The 19071-nt window shown below is 37.7% G+C and overlaps 2 protein-coding genes across 2 annotated transcripts; one reads left to right on the top strand and one right to left on the bottom strand.

Moving 5' to 3' along the window:
• Positions 1 to 8390: 8390 nt before the first annotated feature.
• On the bottom strand, positions 8391 to 10392 carry LOC137747610 (AAA-ATPase At2g18193-like). The gene has a single exon (XM_068487748.1). The coding sequence runs from the start codon at positions 10197 to 10199 to the stop codon at positions 8709 to 8711; it is 1491 nt and encodes a 496-aa protein (XP_068343849.1). The 5' UTR covers positions 10200 to 10392; the 3' UTR covers positions 8391 to 8708.
• Positions 10393 to 13501: 3109 nt separating this feature from the next.
• On the top strand, positions 13502 to 15925 carry LOC137747657 (AAA-ATPase At5g17760-like). Its single transcript, XM_068487799.1, has 2 exons — positions 13502 to 14572; positions 15216 to 15925. The coding sequence occupies exons 1-2, from the start codon at positions 13586 to 13588 to the stop codon at positions 15720 to 15722; spliced, it is 1494 nt and encodes a 497-aa protein (XP_068343900.1). The 5' UTR covers positions 13502 to 13585; the 3' UTR covers positions 15723 to 15925.
• Positions 15926 to 19071: the final 3146 nt, after the last annotated feature.

Raw genomic sequence — 19071 nt, 5'->3', positions numbered from 1 at the left:
TACTTATTTAGTGGTTACTCATACGATCTGCCTACGGGGCGTATGTCCTGCCTATGGGCGATTGATACATATGCCTTCGGGTGGGTGCTGTAGGAGTATACAGGCAATTGAAGGCCTTCGGGCGAATGAAGTGTTCCAAATGAAGTATTCTAAATGAAGTGTTCTGAATGAAGTATTCTAAATGAAGTGTTCTATATGCCTTCAGGCGATACTGATACCACTACTTTAGCACACTACATATAATATATGTTTTATTAAAGGTTTTATGGCATGCTAGGGTTTTTGGAAAAAACCTATTATTTATTATGCTATACAAGTTTTCTAAACCTGGAGTTTAGTACGTTAAAGATTACTATTTTGCGTATTACTTATATATATTAACTTGGTCCATTCATATTTTGTTTTGCGCCCCCTCAGGACTTAATATGGAGGCGTACAATCCCAGCGTCAATGATATGAACCACCTAAATTTTAATTCATCACTCACATATCATTCTTGTAAAAAAGAAATTAGACAAATCTAACTTCATTGAGACATTCTGGACAATATATATATATATATATATATATATATATAAACAAGACTTATTGAGACATTCATTTTTAGTAAAAGAAAATTGACAAATACGGTTTTACAAAGAAATATTAAATATAATTCAACTATCATATGACTTTAGATTTGGATGATTTTTAGTAGACATAATCTTTGACGTAACACATAAAAGATAGTCGGTTAGATCATGTCTCATGAAAATATGTGCCAAAAATGTATATCTCTGGATTCCAACCCATTAAAGATATAATAAACACAAAATACTTTATTTTTTTCTTATACACATCCAGGTTTAATCATATGTATATTATTTCTGTTAGTGTGAGAGCCTGTGATAATAGCTACCTATATACTAATGTATATGAATCATGAGTAAAATATTTGAGCTTGATATTTGTCATTGCTGAAGTATGAATGGAATGATGAAAAACAAGAATTAGGCTTTTTTTGTCACATGCCGTGTACTTGCAGACAGCATCTAATTAGATTGGATTTGTAGACCAATGTAAAAAAGATCCAAAGACAGAGACTTTCCGGCGGCTTCAGAGGAAGTTCCCTTAAAAGAGCCAAGGACAAAGACTTTCCGGTAGCTTCCAAGAAAGTTCCTTTCCAAGCATTAAAAACCATTGCGTTTCCTCCAAGCTGAGTTTCATTTGATGTGATGGTCCACCATATATTGATTGTCTCACACAAAACACTTCAATCACAAATGGAATTCATCATTCATATTTTCAGCAGCGGAGTGAGAATTCTGAATGAGAAAGAGCCTTTCACAAATAAATAAATATATACACACACGTGTATGTAAAAGTTGAATTCATAACATGTTAATATATGTAGTTTGTGTAATCTTCACAAAATTGAAAGACTTCTATTAAATTCATTACTAAGAAGAAAAATATGTACAAACCTAGACAACCAAGTAAGAGGTAGACTGTGGAAGGCTCAAGAAAATACGAAGAAGTTGAAAAGGAAGGATAAGGGGAAGAGGTCTGCAAATAAAGAAGAAGGTGGGTTGCTTTAGAAAATTATAGGGTGTATGTTACCATTAGCTGAGAGAATCGAACCAGTAGTGGGGTTGCTTTTCCCATTTAAATTGCACGTCCCTTTTGAAAATTCCCCTTCCGAACTCATCATTTCATTAAATAGTTAAAACAAATTCAAAACCAAAATAGCCTAACGACGTCGTTTGCTTCATCTTCTTCCATGAGGTTCACACCTCCGCAAATAAAAATTTGGGGCCGCTGGTTGATTTCATACACCTTTCACAGAAATCAGGATGGGCCTGAGACTACCCTAGTCTCTTGGTGGCTCTGCCCTGCATATTTTACATTAATTTTAGGGTTCTCACACTAGTATATCACTTAGGCCATCTTCAACCGAAGGGTCCAGAGGGTCAGAGGGCTGAAAATAGCCCAAAAACCGTCTCCAACCGAAGGCTAGGCCAGATGGCTCATGGAATTTGAGAGGGCCCCATGGAATTTGAAAGGGTTGGAGGGCTGGGTACATGCAACCAGCCAACCAACTTGGGGCTGGCCAGAAAAATAAGAATTCCTGTCGGTTATACGTTAGCTAGCCGTTGCTAGTTGGTGACAATTACCGTTGGATTCAAAGTTTTTTTTTTTTTTAGGTTTTTTGGGCCTTTTAAAAAAAATCTATTTTTTTTTTCTATAAATACTTAAACCATTCCTCACAAAATTTTCACCATTCCTGCACCATTTCTGTGACAACCCGTTCCAAATTTTACGTTTTTATTTTATTTTAAAAGTGTGAATTTACGAAAATGCCCTAGAGGCAAAGATTTTGACTTACGTTGACCATCGTCTAGAGAGACGTATGACTTATTCTTGTAACATATTCTCGTAGTACTCATTGGTTTGAATGCATAGGCGAAAGCCGTTTGCGAGTCCGGATTATAACGGTATAGTTATGGACGTTTGAAAATGATTATTTAAAGTTTAGTTATAAATTATTTGAATTCCCACCTTCTGGGGAAGCGGCCAATCAGATTTTAGGCACAAATAGGAAGGACCAATCAAGTATAAGGTCAAAGAACCAATTAGAATTAGAGGGAGAGGGTGAGACCCAATTAGAAAAGAAAAAAAAAAAAAAAAAAAAAAAAAAAAGGGAAAGCTTCCCGTGCACCCTTGCCCAACCTTGTGTGACCACCCATTTTCCAAGGCCGATTTCGGCCAACTCCGGTGGAGTTTTTTGACACCACCACCTCCAACTTGAAGCTCTCATTCCCCTCTACAAAATCCACCCAAGAACCACCTTGATTAACCTTTGTATGTGGCAGTTTGAGGCCACGAAAGTTAACGGTTTTCACGGTGCCCTGGCCACCCTTTTTGATTTTTCGGCAAAACGGCAAAGCGATGGCCGATGCCACCACTTGGGCTTTGTAGCCCATCATCCCAGAAGAAAATCCCAACCAACATTGACCCTGTTGGTCCACCGTAGACGACGAATCGACGGTGGGAAGTTTTAGTCACCGCCGGCTTTGTGGGCAAAATTGACCATCTTCCATCCACTTTTGGACTTCATGGCAGGTATAAAAGTTGCTCTACTCACTGAGATCTTCGTTTTTGTGAAGTTTGAGAATTTTTGGAATTAGTAGGATTTTTCGGCGAGTCAGGGCGGCTAACCGCCACCCACGATAGCGCGTGGCCAGTGGGCCACCAATGCTATTTTTAGGCTATGTCGAATGTCTTGAATTCAGTTTTGATATTTGAATGACGTAGGTTGATCGTTGGAACCTAAATTTGTTATGATACGTTACTTAATAAAAATGTGAATCGACAATCCGATCGTTGGATCATCACCAAACTTGGATACATTATAATACGTAATATTTAAAGATCATAGGAATTTATGGATCGGGAATCTGACGTGCGGATATTCTCGAATTGGATTTGTAAGTTAGTAAAATAAATGTTAACCGCCATTTGGTTTTGGGCAATTGGCAGAGATCTGACCGTTGGATCGTAATGAAATTTTAATACGTTGCATATGGTGGATCTTTGAGAGTTGCGGATTAGAAATCTGATATGCGGATCTTCCGGGTCGAGTTATACAAGGTGTAGACCCTACTGTCGATCTTTGATCGACAGTTGACTTGTGGTCAATGGGTCTTGAACTATTTTAAAATGTCCTTGAGGATGTGTTTTACATGAATTACATATTCTATTGATAAGAGTTCTGAGACGTGATTTAATAATTGGTCACAGATGTCAATCATTCGGGACGCTTTGATGCGTGCGCTAGAGAATCATAGCATGAACTCCAGGTGAGTGGATCTTTTCCTGTTTATCGTACATATTATTGATAGTTCCATCGACACTTTTAAATTGATTTAGGTATATTACCTTCATATAATTAATGTGAATGCTTGAAGTACTCATATGAACTACGAATGGCTTGATCCCTATTTAGGGTACGTAGGTAGTCTAACGAGACGTTAGATGCAGCCATAATATATTTGAGACAAAAGTCTTATTTGGGAAATTGAGTAATGCGAAGGAAATTGGTTAAGACAAGTTTTAGTTTTGTGAATTAGTTAGTTAAACTAATGTTAATTGGGCTTGTCACGGATAATTATCTCTGAAAATAAGTATTTCGGGAGTAGGTGTTATTGATTGTACTTTTTACACCGTATTGTATGTAATTGGAAATGCTATGACATGGTTAAGTATTAGATTGCATCATGGTATATCCATATGTATATTACCTGCACATAATTATTGTGAATGCTTTGAAGTGCAAAGGTGAACGCAGGACACCCAGGTAAGTTCAGATGAGTTTATGGTATGAGTTGAATCGATGGAGTTATAGCATGACTACAGTTATGTGTTAGGCAACTCCGACACTATCGTACTGGTTGCCCGTGAGTTGTACATGTTATATTAAGATGATTGGTGAGATATGGATACCTGCACTCCGGTGTTAGTGCTCCCGCCCATGGACAGGGCACAATCCTTCACGTGATGTCACCTCCTGCACCTTACGCTCACCTTGGACTCAAGGTAGGTGCACAGTCCTGTCGTACAGACCACTATAGGTGGTTTCGACTCGTAGGTGACCCACGATTATTCACACAATCTTCACGTGATCGTAGCACTTGAGCGTACTTATTTACACCCAGTCCTGTCGTACAGACCACTAGAGGTGGTTCCGACTCGTGTGCAGTGATGATTGGTGAGATATGGATAAGTCGTACAAATCACTATAGGTGACTTCCAACTTATATGCTAGCATTGATTAATGAGATATGAGTATAGTCGTACGGGTCATATTAGATGATTCTGGCTGATATATCATTTATATTGATCAAGTTCATTTAGCCTACTTGTTAATGCATGGTAGAATTGATGGACATGACATACCTGTGGTTTTGGCCATTTTGAGCATGAGTGGATATATATATATATATATATATATATATATATTCGTGTAGTATTGTCTTATAGAAAACAATAAGGGATTTATAATGAGGAGTTATTACTGTTAGAAAGGTAATAGTTTGGTTTTATTACTTACTCACACTTTCTTTTTTGTACCCCTTCAGGTTTTAACTGCTGAGTTCGTATCAATAAGGATATATGACTAATCTTAGTATTGGTAGCTACTTTTAAGGGTTTGATTCTTACCCACACTACTGTACTTTACTTATGCTCTGACATCGCATGTGAAAAGGGTTCGCTCCCACTCGTAGCGCACTCTGGTATTTAGACACTTTTAGGTTCAAATTTATTTACATTATACACTATCACATTTTACGGCTTCGTCACCTTCCAGGTGTCGGCCAGTACAGCTCGATTCCATGTCCAAGTGGACTTTCCAGGTCAGGATGTGTCAATTTCAATTCTCATATTTTCCTTCCTCTTTCAAATACAAGAAAGGAAGTGTAGGCATGAAGAACGGGCCAAACAAATACAAGAAGAGATGGATGATAAGAATATGGAAAGGAACACTTCGAATTACACTCCAATGAGAAAGGCCTATTTTGATAGGAAAAAAAAAGAAGAAATTATGAGCCGACGACAGTTATTTACCTCTGACTATACTCTTACGATGGCGGATGATGAAGATGATGTTGATTATGGATATTAAAGTTAAGTTGTTGTAGTTTTTAAATTTAAGTTAATGTTGTTTTCAAATTAATTTGTAGTTTTTAAATTTAATTTGTTGTTTTTAAAATTTAGTTGTAGTTTTTAAATATAAGTTGTAGTTTTTAAATTTAAGTTGTTGTTTTTAAATTTAAGTTGTTGTAGTTTATAAATTTAAATAATAAATTATGTTTGGCCTTATGGTCCTCGGTTGGAGACGGTTTTTTGTGACAGAGCTAAAACGAGCCATCTGGCTCTTGGTTGGAGATGGCGGCAAATATGGGCATGTAACGTTCATTAAAATATTAATATCTTGGAGGGCCAGAGGGCTAAAACAAGCCATCTGGCCAGCACTCGGTTGGAGATGGCCTTAAAGCCTCGTTTTGATTTATTTTTTTATTGCATTATAAATAATAAAGTTTTGTCACTTAGTAGTACGGTCTAGTAGTATTCCACTTTATTTGTAAGTGAGAGGTCTTATGTTTGATTCTCGCCAAAGACGAATTTAAACCACATTATTATAACTCGCCCATTGTGAGGCTTAACCCACCACCCCCCTCCTCTTAGTGTAGATAATATCGCTTGATCCAAAAAAAAAAGTTAATAGAATCAAACTATATTACAAAAAATTTGACCCAAAAAAAATGTTAATAATAATAATAAAGTTTTTTTTTGTAATATAGTTTGATTCTTCAAGACTTTATCACTGATATTACAAGTTGTGGAAGACAACTAAATAAGTATAAATAAAAACATCATAATTGGGTCACATTTTTATCAACATTGTTGATCACATCTTTGGCAAAGTAGCTAGAGCCAATTAAAATGTGAGTAAATTTTAGCTCTATACAAAACGTGATAAAAATTGTCGATATTGTCATGTTTGTCATAGATTCATATTCTTTTCCAAGCTAATTTTAGTCATGTATGCAATAGGTGACACTGTCAAGATCGCTCAATTTCATCAATGGCCTTTGGTCCAGTTGCGGCTACGAGAGAATCCAGTTGCGGCGACGAGAGAATTATCGTGTTCACAACCAATCAAAATTACAAGCTCAACCTTGGAGTGGTGCGCCCTGGTCGCATGGACGTTCATGTTGACATGTCCTATTGTTACCCCATTTGGTTTTAGGCTTCTAGTTTCCAGTTACCTTGGAATTAAGGAGCACATTTTGTTTAGTGAGATTGAGGAACAAATTGAAGCTCTTTAAGTAACTCTGGCGGAAATGCCTGAGCAGCTGATCAAGAGCGACAAGCCTGACGTTGCACTGCAAGGCCTGATTGAAATTTTCAAGGTGAAGAAAATGGAAAATGAGGAAGTTGCTGAGGCTAAAGAGGAAACAAGAACTAGAGGATAAGGAAAAGGAAAGTAGGGTTTCTCAGGAAGCTAAGAGTGAGATTAAGGGCAAGAAAGCAGATAATGATGACGATATTAACGAGAAAGTAGACGATTAATTAATGATGAATGTTAGAATTATTTAATTGTATTAGTTGGAAATCAAACCCTTAATTAATTTCTTTGTGGTGTCACTTCCAACACACTGTTGAGTTCTTGTAAACTAAATATATAAGTAATAAGCTCATATGAGGCTTTATTTTAGTTTATGTTTGTATTATCATAAGGAGATTAATTTGTGCACGAAAATCAGCTCCAACACATAGAGTATCAGTGTTAGCAAGAGCCCCAAGGAAAAGAACCTGAGAAAGGCGATAAATTGGTCGATTTCTATGAAGGAATTGAGTTCAAATCGTGTGATGTAAACCTGTATATGGTCCATTTATGCTTTGTCATTCCGTATACAGTGGACCATATCATCAGATAAAACTCAATTTGGAGGAAGCTCATTGGCTTTTTACATCGAAAGGAACTTTCTCAGGAAGCTAAGAATGAGATTAAGGGCAAGAAAGCAGATAATGATGAAGATATTAACAAGAAAGTAGATGATTAACTAGTGATGAATGTTAGTTTTATTTAATTGTATTAGTTGGAAATCAAACCCTTAATTAATTTTTTATTTTTGGAGCAATTAATTAATTTCTTTGTGGTGTTGCTTCCAACACAGAGTTCTTGTAAACCAAATATATAAGCTCATATGAGGCTTTATTTTAGTTTATGTTTGTATTGTGATAAGGGACAAATAAGCATGATGTCTTGCCATGATTGGATGAGCTAGCAAGCATGATATCAAACCATGATTGGATGAGCTACCCATATTATGTGTGTTTTCTTTTTTGTCTTTCTCTGTGATCGTAAACTTTGTTGGAGTTCATAACTTTATATGGGGGGGTTTTGATATCTACTTTTATATTTATTTAATCTAGTTATTAGACTAAACAAATAAAAGGAAAACTGAGGGACAAAATTAATAAAGTTTGTATAGGGTGTACATAAATTACTCACTTTTTTTTAATAAAAACCTCGTATATCCAATGAACTAAAGATTTTACTATACCACAAGGGTACACGCGCGCATTTTGCGCAACCTTGTCTACGAAGCTGCAGAGAATTATTTCTGCACGAAAATCAGCTCCAACGCTGCGAGTATTAGAGTTGGCAAGAGCCCCAAGGAACAGAACTTGACAATCCGACCAGAGAAAGGCGAGAAGTTGGTGGATTTCTACTGATTTTGGATCCTCTCATGAGCTAATGGAGATGATATTTCTGGTCAATTATCGTGGATCGTTGAATAATTATTATAACTTTAAAAGAATCATCTATTTGTAATCGTTGAATAAAAATCTAACGGTTCATAATAATTGATCAGAAGAGAATCCAAATCCAATTTCTATGAAAGGATTGAGCTCAAATAATGTGATATACAGGAGTATATATTCCATTTATAAATGCTCGGTCATTCAGTATACAGTGGACCATCTCATCAAAGGAAACTCAACTACTTGGAGGAAACTCATTGGCTGTTCATGCATCGAACGGAACTTTCTCTGATATGACCAAAAAGACCGAATTCTTTGACTGGCACAAGTCATTCTTTTGACCAAAGACGGCAAAATAGACCCTAACGTCTGTGTCGTTCAAGTTACGCAAGCCATTACATCAGATTCAGAGTTTTCGAATCCAACGAGTCCCTGCCGTCGTCGTCAGCATTGTCATCACCATCCGTTTGCTGCATTGCTGCTTCCTGATCTTTAATTTGGTTACTTTCTTCCTCCTTTTTCCGCTGCCTCTCGGCCTTCTTACATCTGAGGAAACCGACAAGTCCTTCGAGCACCACATCAACGTCATCGCTCTTCATGAGCTCCTCAGCAACCTCTGCAGGGGTCACCTCCGCGCTCTCTATCAACCCTTCAATTTCCCCACAAAGCCTACGAGGGTTTTCGTCACCAATGCCAAGGTAGTTCGAGGCCAAGACCTTGAATCCACTTGCCGTGCAGTAAGACAAGTGAACGTGCACGTCCATTCGTCCGGGACGCAACAATGCAGGGTCTAACCGATCCTTGTGGTTGGTAGTGAACACAATAATTCTCTCGTCACCGCAGCTCGACCACAAACCATCAATAAAGTTCAATAGGCCCGAAAGCGTCAATTTGGTTTTAGAAGCTTGCTGCTGCTCCTCCGATTCACGATTTTCGACATCAATGCTGGAATCAATGTCCTCAATTGTCAAAATCGAACGGTTTGTAGTAGACAACAATATCCTCTTCAACTCCGAGTCGCTGTAAATGCTAGAAAGCTCCAAATCATATATGTTAAAATGGAGATAATTTGCCATGGCCGCGATCAAGCTAGATTTTCCGGTGCCGGGAGGACCGTACAATAAGTAGCCTCTTTTCCAAGCCTTCCCCACCTTCTTATAGAACTCCCTCCGCCTCACAAACCTGTCCAAATCATTTTTAATCATTGTCTTAAGCTCGGGGTCCATCGCCATTGTTTCAAACGTAGCCGGGTGCTCCAGACTTATCGAACCCCAGTCCCCATTGTCATCATCATTGTAGTGCGAATATGAATTTCGTGTATAAATTTTCACAACTTTGTCTTGTTCCTTAATTGCATTGGCTCGATCAAGCATGTAAGGCAAGTAGGATAGGACGACTTTGTCCTTGTGCCTCTTGTGGAATATTAGCTCGAACTGACGCTTTTGATCACCACCAAAGTTATTGTTGGATTCAATGCAGATGTAACGCCATTTTAGAACAATGTTATCGAAGGTATCGATGACTTCTTGGCCTTTTTCGATGGCAAGGCTGATGATTTTCTGTCGAGGTGTTTTGCTGACCCGAAGACGTTCGTTTGAGGGACTGATCTTGGTTTGGAGGTAGACATCCGCGGCCTCATAGACTTCGTTTCTTGTCATGCCAGCGTTCTCGTCAATGACGAGAGTTAGGTCATGGGAAGCCGAGAGAGGGGTGAATAGACGAAGAAGGACAGATTCTATGTACGCCCGGACCCTGTCGGGTACAAGGTTCATGAGTTCGTTGGCCGCTGTGCGGACCAACATCATGAATGCAGTGAAGGAGGCATAGGCTGAGAACAAGGAGGACGCGTTTGTTGGCATTTCTTTGAGATTGAGAAATGAAAACATTGTGTTTTTTTCAAGATGTGCAGAAATATGAAGTAATGAGGCGTTTTAACTTCAATTTTTTTGCTTAGTTTCGAAGCAATTTAGACACGGTTTTCTACTTGCTTAGTCTGTTCTGATTATTCAGACGCGGTTTATATATATACTAGTCAATTATCTGTTATAAAAATATTATATCATTTTTTTAGTACATCAAATTTTTATACTGGGGGATATTGAGAGTTGTTACACATTGATGAGAGACAAGATTTGTTATGTGCTTATATAGTCTTGGGCTACTCCTTATATTGTCAATTGGTTTTATGGTGGAATCCTAATTTCATCATGGTATCAGAGCAGGTTGTCCACTTGCAGGCTTGAAAATCCGTCGCACATGCGGAAGTGTGTTGAGAGTTGTCCCACATCGGTGAGCAACAAGGTTTGCTATGTGCTTATATGGTCTTGGGCTACTTCCTATATTGTCAATTGATTTTATAATGGAACCATAATTTCATTAAGGGATGGAGATTTTGATTAAGCCACACAATAGACAACCTAATTTAGTATCGAAATTCGCAATCCAAAAGATTCTAACATAAAATCTCCTAATTTAGTATCGAAATTCGCAATCCAAAAGATTATTCGCAATCCAAAAGATTCGACAATAAAATCCTAATTTAGTATCGAAATTCGCAATCCAAAAGATTCGACAATAAAATCTCTTACTTTTAAACAGTAGTCCTAAGTGGCATCTTTGTTAAAAAATAACGAACATTTTTTTTTTAAATGAAAAAAAAAATGTGCGTGGAAGAACGGGAGGGGTTGATGTGGGAGACCTGGCGTTAAAGAAAACCTTCGCAATTTTTTTTATTTAATTTTTAAATGGATGGAGTATGTTTAAATGGCTGTGATGTGAGGTTTGTATAAATAAAAAAAGCAAAAAATTTGTGTTGTATGTAATCACAAAATTGCCCATGCTTTTTGTTTTTGTTCAATTTTGATGAGAGGTTTAGAATGGTAACTTCATGAAGTTTTGATTGACAAAGAAAATTCTATTAACATATAATTTAAAATAAAATTTTGGTTGATAAAGAAAATTCTATTAACAGGTAGGCTAAAATGGTAATTTTATGAAGTTTTGGTTGACAACGAGAGTTTTATTAACATGTAGTTTAGATGTTAAAGAAGGGGTATGATATAGGACACATGCTTTTGACAATATTTTGACACACGCTTTTGTGGCTCTCATTCCATAATTTTTTTCAAGGATCCAAACCGTCTATATTTCAATTCATTCACAGGTCATTCTTGTAAAAAAAAAAATTAGACAAATCTAGCTCTATTGAGACATTCCTTTGTAGTAAAAGAAAATAGAAAAATACGGTTCTACAAAGAAACACAAAATTTTGTCCAACGGTCATATATCTTCAAAGTCGGGTATTTTTGGTAGACAAATATGATCTTTGAGAGATAGACCGTTAGATCATTGAAATGCATTACGAAACAAACCCCATAAAAAAATGTGTGCCAAAAATATGTATCTCAGAATCCTAACCCATTAAAGAAACGATAAACACAAACATACTATTTTTTTTATACACGCCCATGTTTAATCATGTTTATTTTTTCTATTCGTGTGAGGCTAAAAGAGCGTGTGATAATGTACTCCCTGTATATAGTAATGTGTATGAATCATGGGTAGAATATTTGAGCCTGATATGTTTCATGGTTGAATTGTGAATGGAATGAGTCCGGATCCTTGTTGGATCCTCTTTGTGAGGATCTCGAAGATCCGTGAATCTTATTCATTCATCGTATATTCATTGTATATCGTATGGTCAGAAATCATTTTAAATGTTTTTAATTTAAAAATAAACATAAACAGTACTTGATAAAAATTAACTACACGATATACGATAAATGAACATAATTCACGAATCTCTAATACCCTCACCAAAAATATCCCGTAAGGATCCTGTTGGGAATGTAATGATGTGAATAAAGAATGTGCTCGACTGACTTGGATTACTCTCTACTTGGTAAACTTTATCAGGAACTTCTCTCTTCCACGCCGAAAGTAGCAAGATGTGCCCCATAAGTCAAGTTTTAAGCAATATAATATGCATGTTATAGTCTTGATAAGTGGTTTGTGTTGTTTGTGGTTTTGTGGATGACGACACTAAAAAAAAGGAGACCCCTCCAAGCTAATAAAGTTAAAAGTAAGAAAAAGTCCAAGCAAAACCCAATTTGTTCAAATGATGCATTTAGAAAGAGAACATTAACCTTTTGTTGTTCACTTGTGTGTTGTAGGATTTTCAATATTTTTTTTAAGTATTCAGTGATACGTAGTGTTCGACAAATATTTGAGCATTAAATTTGATCTATTAGTTTAAACTGAATAATTGAAGACCGTTAAATCAAGTTTTATATCTTTGAGAAGATCATTTCGAGATCTCTCTTGGAATGATTTATGCCGGTATTAAGTAACTTTGGTTTAACATGTAATGCCTAAATTGTTTCCGATCAGAAAGCGTGGCCTTCATAGGACAATCTTTGCAGGCCCAGTTTAATGGTAATAATTTTAGTGATATATAGTTTGATTCTTTATAGAAAAACTCTTCTCTAGAGTGGATGGGTGGCTTTAGGAAGATATGCATGACATCCTCATATATCCTCTCAACCAAATGAAGTTGGCTCTTTAGCCTGTACCTCAAAATTCAAGCACGTGACCCTCAAAGATTGCAAACTCAAATTTTTTCCCTACCATAATGATGAAATTTTCTACGGTGCTCCAAAATATTTTATATCATGAATCGGTTGTTTTTAAACATTAATTTGTTTAACATAAGATACTCAAGAGTGTCAAAAACTTTTGCCGTAATAAATCATAACACCAAAAGATAAAAGTAGAAGCAAATCTTTGGCTCGCCAATTTCTTTCATTCTTACTTACTTTTCTTGTGAAAAGAGTGTAGTGAAATGGTTTTTAGACGTGTACCTATCATGCAATTAATTTTGATGAGAGGAACTTTGTGTATATACGTTGTATGGAAGAACTTTACATCAATTACTTGCGCTCGAAGCTTTTCGGAAACTGACCTTAGCTTTACCTTTTCTAGTGTTTGAATACAATAATTGAACTAGTGAAGAAACCGAAACGAGACATAAAAAGGAAGATATTAAATTAGAATGGGATGGAAAGAAAGAAAGAAGAAACATGGGATGATGGGATGCTGGGGTCTATCTCTGTTTTGGAATCCACTCACGCACACGCACACATCCACAAATGTACATTTTTATTGACTACTTCAAAATTCCAAACTAAGAAGAAACTTTTGTTATATTATATAGTCATTATTCACACACCTCTCCTCTACACAAAAACTTGAGAGAAAACACAAGCTTGTAACCATGAACTTGTTGTCCTCCAGAGAAATGCCTTCTCCGTCGTCGTTGTTCTCTGCCTACGCCTCCATGGCAGCGTCAATCATGCTCTTCCGGTCCATGGCGAACGAGCTCATTCCTCAACCAGTTAGGGGCTACCTTTTATCTACCATCAGATACTTCTTCAAGACTCATTCTCCTAAACTCACCCTAGTCATAGAGGAATCAAGCGGAATGTCGCGCAACCAAGTCTACGAAGCTGCGGAGGTTTATTTGTGCACGAAAATCAGCTCCAACACTGAGAGGATCAGAGTTAGCAAGAGCCCCAAGGGGAAGAGCTTGACAATCCGACTCGAGAAGGGCGAGAAGTTGGTCGATTTCTATGAAGGGATTGAGCTCAAATGGAGTTTTATTTGTACAGAGTCCAAACAGAACAACCCTAATGATCCATGTCCTCCTCCAAGGTCCGAAAAGCGCTACTTTGAGCTAACATTCCACATGATGCACAAAGAAAAAATTTTGGGATGTTATGTGCCTTATGTTCTTGAAAGGGCCGACGCAATGAAAGATGAAGAAAGGGTATTGAAGATGTATACATTGAATTCCAACTATCCTTACAATGGCATCAAATGGGAGTCCATCAATCTCGAACACCCTGCAACGTTCGAGACTCTGGCCATGGACCAAGAGCTCAAAAATGCGGTTATCGATGATCTTAACAGGTTTGTGAAGAGGAAGGAGTTCTACAAGAAAGTAGGAAGGGCGTGGAAACGAGGGTATTTGTTGTATGGTCCTCCGGGCACTGGAAAATCGAGCTTGGTAGCAGCCATGGCTAATTATCTCAAGTTTGATGTCTATGACCTGCAGCTGGCTAACGTTCTTCGTGACTCGGACCTGAGAAAACTGCTGCTGGGCACGGCGAACAGGTCGATTCTTGTGATCGAGGACATTGACTGTACCGTTGATCTGCCCGATCGTCGACATACAGACGGAAAAAAGCAACATGATGTACAGGTTTGTCATCTTTTCCTTATATAAATTTGTTGAGTTTAATGCTTTGAACTGATCTTTGTGATTTGGCGGATCTTAATTAAGGGTTATATTAGTATCCGATTGGTTGTATTAGCAATAGCATCTTACAACTAGCTCAGCAGCACCAAGCATTTCACAAAACCTTAAAGATAGATACTTTCACAATTAACCAACCCCACCTCACTGTCTTAATGCACTGCTGTTTTGTTTTTTTATTCGAAGGGGGAAGCACTAGCACCCTCAGAGTTTGGTAGGAAGTCGCTTTCTTTCTATTTCCCTTCAAGATTGTTGTTTTCCCAATGGTTTAGAAAGAAAATCGCTTGTTTTTACTCCGAAAATTTTACACTGCACCGGTGGATGTATTAGAGCATCAGATGGTTAGATTCTAGTATGGCGTTGTACTAAAGTGGTGGAAAGTAATCATGTCTATGCACCCTAGTGCGGGTTTGATTCCCACTGATCCCCTCCTTCTAGCAACTATCAATTTAATCCACTAACGTTATTGGTTGTCCCCAAAATAAAAAAACCCTATAAAAAACCCCTTTTTTCTCCAGCTTTAATTAACCCCGGAAAATGCACTCAGTACAAAAGAATTTTAACTCTTAACGTCTTTGGCTTCCTGCAGTTAACACTATCTGGACTACTAAACTTCATAGATGGCTTATGGTCTAGCTGTGGGGATGAGAGGATCATAATCTTTACCACTAACCACAAGGACAGGCTAGACCCCGCCCTTCTGCGGCCGGGGCGCATGGACATGCACATTCACATGTCCTACTGCACATACCACGGATTCAAACTCTTGGCCTCGAACTACTTGGGCATCCATAACCACCATCACCTCTACGGAGAAATCCAAGACTTACTCAAGGAAACGGAGGTGACTCCAGCGCATGTTGCGGAAGAGCTGATGAAGAGTGAAGATGTTGATACTGCACTCGAAGGGCTTGTTAAGCTTCTAAAGAGGAAGAAATTGGAAGGCGATGAATGTGAGGCGGAGGCTGAGAAGAAGACTGCAGCAAAAAGGCAGAAAACTGGGAACCAACCGAAGAAATCTCTGAGGAATAACAGAAGAACCGCCATGAAAAGAAGCAGCAAACGTTTGTCCGCTAGAAAACCCATTTTGGGTTAAACCAATCATCTGTTTAGATTGAGATTATCTCTAATCCTATTACAAACCGATGCTAGATGTTGGGGCTTGGTATCACTACTACTGCAAAATAAATGAGTACGTTCATTCAAATATTAGTCGAAAAATAGTTTCTTTAGCTCTGTTGTTATGCTTTATGCCGCTAAAACAATAGCTAATATCATGAAAAAAGGGGCATTAGCCTACGATTGGAGTACTTGTAGGCTGCCGCCGGGAATAAGTTCAAAAACTAAACTCTGTTTCTTTCAAGAATAACTTTCTACTTCTCTGAAGAAGTCCAAAACAGAACAATCTTAAAAAAGGTTAGTATGTTTGCATCCACTCTACATATTTAAGTTGCCAGATCGCCACGATACAGAATCTGCCACTCTAGGTGGAGAAGAAGGGTTCTTTTCCTGTATTTTGGATATCCCAACGAGATTAAGCTATTTCTCCGTATATCTGGAATCTTCGGAAGATCTAGGGTACACTGTTACCTCGGCATGGATGACAAAAATAAACTTTGTTAGGGATAGCAGGAAGGTGAAAGTGTATCCTTTCTTGCGGACGGTCTCAATTAGTTCTTGTATTTGATGTGTCATTATAAATACTTCATCAACGATCTTCTAGCATCCTACATACCATTATCTTATAAAATTAGAGGACAAGGAAAACAGACACTGGACAGAGAGTATACATAAAAATTAATCAGAACTAGATAAACCTCCATCGCATAGCAGACTAAAACACACGAATTTACTAAGCCGGAAGAAAAATGCATTCCTCTTTGTCCTTACCCCTAGACTTGCATCATTTTCCAAGATGAGCTATGAATAAGAATTTGATTTTTTTTTTTTTTGATTAAAATGTTCACAAAAATATTTTACGAAAACTTAATGTTAACATAAACAAAAAATGTGCACCTAATTAAATTATCACATAATATTGTAAAAACCTCAAATTTAAGGATTCTATTATAAGAACTCTCTCATTGAAGGCAATATTCTTTTAGGGACACAAATATTCCATGTAAGTCCTTAAATGAGTACTCAAAGATGGTGGTAGGAGTCCCTAAGAGCAATTCCACCTCTAAAGACTTTGTGTCAGCACCCAGCGTATTTATCCACTTAAGTGAATAGTAATGGACCCCAGCGAACAGTAGTAGGCCAAAGCATCTCCACCCCTAAAAAAATGCGCTGGCACAAACGATATCCACCCCTACAAAATGCGCTGGCACCCGGCCCATTTAAATTTTTTTATAAAAGAATAAATAAATAAAATAGTTTTAATTTCGGATAAGATTTTTAACCAATCTCGTAACGTCACGTGTCATTACCTGAACGTACTATTTGGTCAATAGATTTCCGCTAAGATTTGCAACCAATCCCGATGCGCCACGTGACACTATCTGTTTACAATAATTTAGCCAAGATTACGATAAGATTTTCAACCAATCTTATTACGCCACGTTTCATTATTCGAACGTACTATTTTGTGGATGGATTTCTAATAAGATTTTCAACTAATCCCGACGCGCCATGTGTCACTTCCTGTTTGGAATAATTTAGCCAAGATTTCGATAAGATTTTTAACCAATCACGTAGTGCCACGTGACATTGTCCAAAACCTCATCCTTTCTTTTTTTATCCATATGAACCCTACATCTCTACATCCATCCTCACACCAAACTCAATCCTTCTTTTTAGCTCAAAATCCTTCTTCATGGTTTTCAAATCTTGAGTTTTTTTTTTTTTACAATGTCTTCTTCAAGAAGAGTGCATAAATAATTTGTGGAGCAACAGAAAAGATTGTTGGCACAACAAGAAGAATTGATCAATCTCGAGGAAGGTGGAGGTGGAGATGAGGCTTTCGCAATGGAGGAGGACTCGAATGATGACCATAGAAGGCAGATGGCCTCACATTCCTGCCGTGTCATGGAAGTTGTGGGTCAGATAGCCAAATTCAAACGTGCCGCAAACTTCAATAGAAAAAGGGAAAGATGAGGTAAAGATCTCTTGGAAGATTATTTTATTCGCAACAGCGTATTCCCTGATCATGTTTTTAGATGTCATTTTATAATGCAACGAAATTTGTTCAACAAAATCATGAGTGCTATTTGCAACCATGATCCATATTTTGTGCAAAAAGAGGATGCTTTTCGTGTTCTAGGTCTTTTTCCAGAGCAAAAAATTATGGTTGCCTTGCGAATGCTTGCATATGGAGCATCTGCAAATCAAGTGGATGAGATCGCGAGGACGGGAAAAACAACTGTTTTGAAGTCCCTGATGCGGTTTTGCTCTGCAATTGAAGCCCTGTACACCAATGAGTACCTCCGGACACCCACGCCAAGGGACATGCGAAGGCTTCTGAGGAAGGGTTAGATGCAAGGCTTTCCTGGCATGATTGGAAGCATCGACTGCATGTACTAGACTTGGTAAAACTATTCAAGTGCGAGGCAAAGAGCTTATGGCGACAGAAAAGGATTCAAATAAATAAACTAAAATATTGATGCGGGTGGAATACATATAAATAAATAAAAATATTGTCACCTGATCTGCTAAACTTGTCCCACTACATAGATTACCGGAAGCATGAGAGATGGCGTTTTTCCAACAAGTAAAGGATGCGTTGAGTTTTTTCCAACGACCTTGAAGATCTTGACTACTTCTAGCGTCTTTTCCATGTACATTGCAAAAAGCTTTCGTAATTTTACTTCACATTTCTCGCTTATTCATCTCATTACCCGTAATTGGGTCATGAGTTGTGTGAACCCAACATTCACACAATGTAACATCTTCAATGAGCTTCCACGTAGACATTTTTTTCTCTCAAAGTGTAGAAAATATTTAAATGTAGAAAGTGTAGAAAATATTGAAATGTGGTGTAAGGTGGAAGATGAGGGTTAGGTATTTATAAAAAAAAAATAATAATAATTTTATGTATTTTTTTAATAATTTTTCTGTATTTTTTCATAATTTTTAAGAAATTTTAATGTAGTTAATTAATCTGAACTGTTGGATTTGAAAAATATTCAAATCCAAGAGCCAATGAGCTGCCACGTGGCTAACGGTCATAATTCTGACCGTTGGGCCTTTTTATTTTTTTATTTTTGGGGAAAAAACGTGGACCGTTGATCTGTGATCGGACAACAGGCCCCGCCGCCTGCACCCATGTCGCCTACTTGCACCCACTGGTGAGTGAACTGCACGATCTAGCCAAATGGGCCGGTCTCTGGGTCTGTCAAAAATAGGCTGGTTTGTTGCCTAACTTGGGCTGGGTGTCAGGCAAGTTTGTGGTCTGGAGTGAATGGACTGACCCCAACTTGGTTTTTTGACCGGATGCTAGCACATTT

This window comes from Pyrus communis, chromosome 10 (genome assembly GCF_963583255.1).
Source record: "Pyrus communis chromosome 10, drPyrComm1.1, whole genome shotgun sequence".
NCBI classification, from domain to species: domain Eukaryota; kingdom Viridiplantae; phylum Streptophyta; class Magnoliopsida; order Rosales; family Rosaceae; genus Pyrus; species Pyrus communis.
Note: the sequence above shows the minus strand (reverse complement) of the source record. Positions and strands in the feature narration are given on the sequence as shown.

Bases quoted from the DNA above. Each gene is read 5' to 3' on its own strand.
- LOC137747610 (XM_068487748.1), bottom strand. From the start codon at position 10,199: ATGTTTTCATTTCTCAATCTCAAAGAAATGCCAACAAACGCGTCCTCC.
- LOC137747657 (XM_068487799.1), top strand. From the start codon at position 13,586: ATGAACTTGTTGTCCTCCAGAGAAATGCCTTCTCCGTCGTCGTTGTTC. The intron at 14,573-15,215 runs GTTTGTCATCTT...GGCTTCCTGCAG, and splicing joins AAAAGCAACATGATGTACAG to TTAACACTATCTGGACTACT.